Consider the following 4,768-nt stretch of genomic DNA (forward strand, 5'->3'; position numbering starts at 1 on the left):
GAGGGCAGCGCCCCGGTGGGGGAGCAGCTGCAGCTGGCGGTGCAGCTGGAGGACAGCCTGCGCCTGCTCACCGCCAAGAAGTGCATCGTGCTGGCGGAGGAGGAGGACGGCGCCACCTGGAGGGCCTGCGCGCAGCTGGGAGGGTTCGGCGACATCCTGAGGCTTCAGCTGCTGCAGCTGCGGGCGGACGACCAGCTGGAGAAGGTAGGCCACCAAACAGACGGACCAGATGTTGATCTCGTCGGTGTGTTGGGTCTTTTGCTCATATCCGCTCTCTCTTGGCCAGGTCGACGTCGCCGCTTGTTCTGACCAACCTGGAGTTTACGTGGGACCGCCCATCATCTCTGTTCTTGAGACAACTGAAAATGATTTTAAAGATGGCCGCCTAAAGATTAATGACATTCTTCAAGACAGAAAACGATGGAGGTACACACGCAGCCTTAAGATGTCCCACGGCGCTGCTGGTCTGGAGAGGCTGCTGCGCGTCGTTGCTCCACACCTGGAGGAGCTGCAGATCGAGGACGAGGTGCAGCCGAGCGTGATGGTGGAGGTGGTGAAAATGAAGTCCCTCAAAAGACTGGACGTAAGATGCGTGAGAGACTTGGACTACCCGGACCTTCCCTTGCAGCTCGAGGAGCTCGCAATTCGTTTGCCTAGTCAAAATCAGTTGCGATGCGTAGAGCGGATGGCCCGGCTGCGCAGCCTGTGGGTGTATGATTACCTTGGTCCGGAAATGAACTTTGCTCCCTCGCAGCACGGCGCCCTGCGGTGGCTTGAAGTTGGCTTTAATGCGAAGCGCAAAAACACCATGATGTCGCTGATCCGCGCCTACGCCTCATCAGCGCAGGAGCTCCACATAGCCTGTAGCGTCAGTGAGAATTATGTGGATTCAGCATGCTACTTTCCCGATCTCGGCGAGGAGCTTGTGGCGTGCGGTCTGAACGCCCTGCGGCGGCTCGTCCTCGAACGTCCACCAAGAGACCCATGCACAAAGCAGCTCGCGAGCTGCCTGCTGCAGTGTCGGACCATCGGAAACTCCTTGCCCCCGCACGTGCAAGTGGTCTGTCAAATGTGCCACAAGATTCCGTTGTAGGGAAAATGCGTAAAGTGTTATTGTAATCTGCTTTTCAACATGGACTACATTACATGGTGGTGGTTGCAAGGGCGAGCTAACGTATCCCCTTCCTGTACTACACGGTCATGTAACTTACATACTATTTGTATAAATGCTCTAATCCTAATGAATGATTGGAAAGTTTTTTTTTTACAGTATTTGTTTACTTGTGCTTTATGAAAATAAAATGAGCAATGCCACCCTTGGGGTGTACATTTCTTCTCAATACATAGCCTGATCGCCAAGAAACAGTCGTTATTTATCGGTCGGCCCCACGGGAGCCACTTCAAGTGGGGCGGCCTGGGCGTTTGAGCCTCCAGCGTGGAGGTGCTGTGAGGTACCGTCCTTCGCCGTGGTGCAGCCGGCCCCTGTAGACCGACTCCTGGCTCCGCACAGCTGCAGCCGGCCGGTCTGGGACAGGCGCGGGCCGAGCGCCTGGCAGGTAGGCAGCCCGCGGGCGGCGCTATGTAGCGGGCCGGCCCAGCCAGCCGGGCGGCCGCGGGGCGCAGCGGTCGTCTGGAGAGTCCACTTGAATCAGAGTCTTCTCTCGGGTACAACTATACGTGGACCTTATACAGGCATTCACGAGTAAGAGCGATAGTAAATGTTCAGCGCAATGAGCATGTTTTCCTCCTCTGGCCGTCGCTAACGCCAGTCGGGTGGGTGGCCTACGGGGCAGCCGGCAGGCGCTCAGATTGCTCAGATTGACTCTTGCACAATTTTCACCCAATGCGGGTTTGCATACCGTCTCCCACAAGTAGACTTTTTACGAGGAGGCAGCCCGCTCACGCACATCCGCATGCGCTAAGGCATGGCTGAAGTAAAACTACAGCAATTTGGAGTTTACGGGGCCGTCCTGCATTGGCACCAGCCTTCATAGCGGCGAATGGGCCAGTGAGTGAGCCGCTGTCCCTGGCTGACATGAGTAGTGATTGTCGGCATCTTGACCAGCGCGAACAGACGACCAGACCAGACCCAGACCCTCGCGAGGCTCAGCGGCGGCGGCGGACTGGCATAGAGGACCGCGTTCGTATTTACGCGCGCCGCGCCCACCGCCGGCTCAGCGGCGGCGGCGGACTGGCATAGAGGACCGCGTTCGTATTTACGCGCGCCGCGCCCACCGCCTTGTGCGGCCGGCCGCCGGCCAATGAAAACAGAGCAGCCAGCAGCCGACAGCCGGCGTGTTGTGGACCCGATCATAACCTGTCCTGCTTGCAGAATCGTCAACCAATTTTAGACTGTTGTGCTGCTATTGGGGTCACAAAAACAGGTTGCATACTTTCCCCTATCCCTGTTCTTGCTCCTGGGAAGATTTGTATGACCTGTCGCAGAAGTGTTCAACTCATCTCGTTCTGGCCACCTGCCAGACAACTACATTTTAAAAAGTTAAGAACTGGTTCACAGCAACGGAACAGGTAGATTGTTTTGGATACTGAATTTCTCAATGCTGTCTAGCTTTCCTATTCATAAACGTTTTAATATGATGTGACTGTTGGAGCTACTGACCCAGTGAATTTTCATTATGCTACTCTTAAATTCCAATCATACGCGGAGCACGTGCCCGCTGCATATCACACGCATTGCGCCCGCCCGCCCACCCGCCAGCCTGCTGTGCTCTCCTTCTGAAACAAAAGCCTCCTTTCAATCATGAAAACGACCAATCAGCCCTTTTTCAATTGTCCCAGAAAGCTCCCTAAACAAACACACCAGCCCAAGCCTGCTCCACACTTTGGCGCCCGAAACAAAAGCCCGCATTCAAATGTTTAAACCCGTATAATTGCCATCCCACTTTCCTTGACCTATCCACTCCTGTGCGGCGCCGACGGAGACATGGAGCAACGCAAGGCAAGACATCACCCTCGTCGGGAAAGCAAGGAGGACACCCGTCTCGGGTAGACAACCCGACAACCCACACTTGGAGAGATTGAGGATTTCTCTCTCCTCCGTCCTCAATCTCTCCAAGCGCGGGCCGCCGGGCCGTCCACCCGAGACAGGCGTCCCCCTTGCCCTCCCGACGAGGGCGATGTCCCACCCTGCGCCGCTCCACGCCCCCGTCGGCGCCGCACAGGAATAGATAGGTCAAAGAAAACAAGATGGCAATTATACGGGTTTAAACATTTGAATGCAAGCTTCCATTTCAAACGCCAAAGTGCAGAGCAAGCTTGGGCCAGTGTGCCTGTTTGGGAAAGAGCCCCCTAAGACAACTAAAAAAAAGCTGATTAATCGCTTTCATAATTGAAAGGAAGCTTCCACTTCAAAAAGAGAGCACAGCAGGCCAGCAATCGCTCCGGGCCCCGAGACTGCAGGGAAGGGCAGCAAGAGAAGGCAGGCAGGCAGGCATAGGCACAATGCACGTGACACACAGCAGGCACGCACTCCGCCGTCGATGAAACAGCACTCACATGCAAACAAACAGAACACAAAGGAGTCAGAGCGGAAAGAGAGAGATGCCAAACACCCTCCGCGGCGCAGCTGCAAGGTGACAGGCACCATAACAGGCAACACAGCCGCCTCGTCAACACTCATCAATACCAAGACACTCCAAAATACAGCAAGGCAAGCGCAGGCGTTACAAAAGCCCTGCACGTTGTCCGAGCGGCATCGGTGGCAGTCGGCAGCCGTGTCGAGGAGCACGGCAGACGGCAGCCTCGCTCAGCCGGTCAACCCGTCCACAGCGCCTGCAAAGCCCCAAGTAGACAAGCCCGCACAACTCCCGTTCGCAACGGGAGCGCCCATCGGCCAGGCGTCCCGTCTCGAAATCAGGCCCAGCCAAGTCGGAGGCGGCGAAGCGGCCCTCTCTCGCACAGACCGCGCCAAGAGTGCCATGAGCGCGAGTTCTGCATTGATCAGAACTCATTTCTGCAGCAGCCGATGGAACACCAAGGAACCAGGAGGGAGAGCAAGCGCGCACCCAGGAGGGGAGGGGGGGGGGGGGGGGGCAAACAATTGTTTTTTTGTGGTAAAAACGAAAAAGAATACAAGTATTATTTTTTTAAAAGAGGGCAGAACTCATTTCTATCTATCTTAAATTGTGAATCTCATTATGTTCTTTATTTTTCACAAAGACTATCCAAGTTCCCTTCCTGGGCGTGTTATATTTTTTTTAAGAAGTTTTATTTTTTGAATTGTTAATTGGCCTGTTACTATGCAAATATACAATGTGTTTTTAGGGCAAGTTTTGTGTTTGTTCTTGTTTTGAGTAAATATCAGTATATTATATTTTGACAGTTACTTTTATTATTGATCTCTCAAATAGCTGTGATAGCTTACTTCAAGAACTTTTAGTTATGTATGCTGTATGCCTTACTTCTATGTCAATGTCAAAGACTGAATCGAAGTTACCGTACTAGGAGTAATAATCTTCTTTTCATTTTTCTTTCTTGTCTAAGATATGTTCTCTTTTTATTACTTTATCAAAGATTATTACTGAAGATACCTTATGGTTTATAGAAAACTTTGTACTACTGTATATTGAGCAATTTCTAACAAGTTGTTTGAAGTGTGGTTGAATCACAAATAAACTTCAAATAATTTCCTTTCATATGCTTGTTTTAATTATTAGTGGGTAGCTCACATTGCCTCCCCCTCTTCCAAATGAGAATAGGAGGGGCTGGTTGGAGAATAGGAGGGGCTGGTTGGAGAATAGGAGGGGCT

General features: G+C 52.8%; 2 protein-coding genes across 3 annotated transcripts in view; one reads left to right on the forward strand and one right to left on the reverse strand.

Annotated features, from left to right (window-relative positions):
- Positions 1–4,768, forward strand: part of LOC113212504 (uncharacterized) — a 44,618-nt gene that overhangs the window by 13,775 nt on the left and 26,075 nt on the right. The window lies entirely within an intron of this gene.
- LOC113212527 (DNA-directed RNA polymerase II subunit RPB1-like) overlaps positions 4,646–4,768 on the reverse strand; it is a gene marked incomplete in the record, with an annotated part of 23,474 nt that continues 23,351 nt past the window's right edge. The window contains 1 exon segment of the mRNA XM_052270734.1: positions 4,646–4,745. Coding sequence (XP_052126694.1) covers positions 4,685–4,745 — 61 coding nt within the window.

This window comes from Frankliniella occidentalis, unplaced genomic scaffold, assembly GCF_000697945.3.
Source record: "Frankliniella occidentalis isolate FOCC.00 unplaced genomic scaffold, Focc_3.1 Scaffold136, whole genome shotgun sequence".
Lineage (NCBI taxonomy): Eukaryota > Metazoa > Arthropoda > Insecta > Thysanoptera > Thripidae > Frankliniella > Frankliniella occidentalis.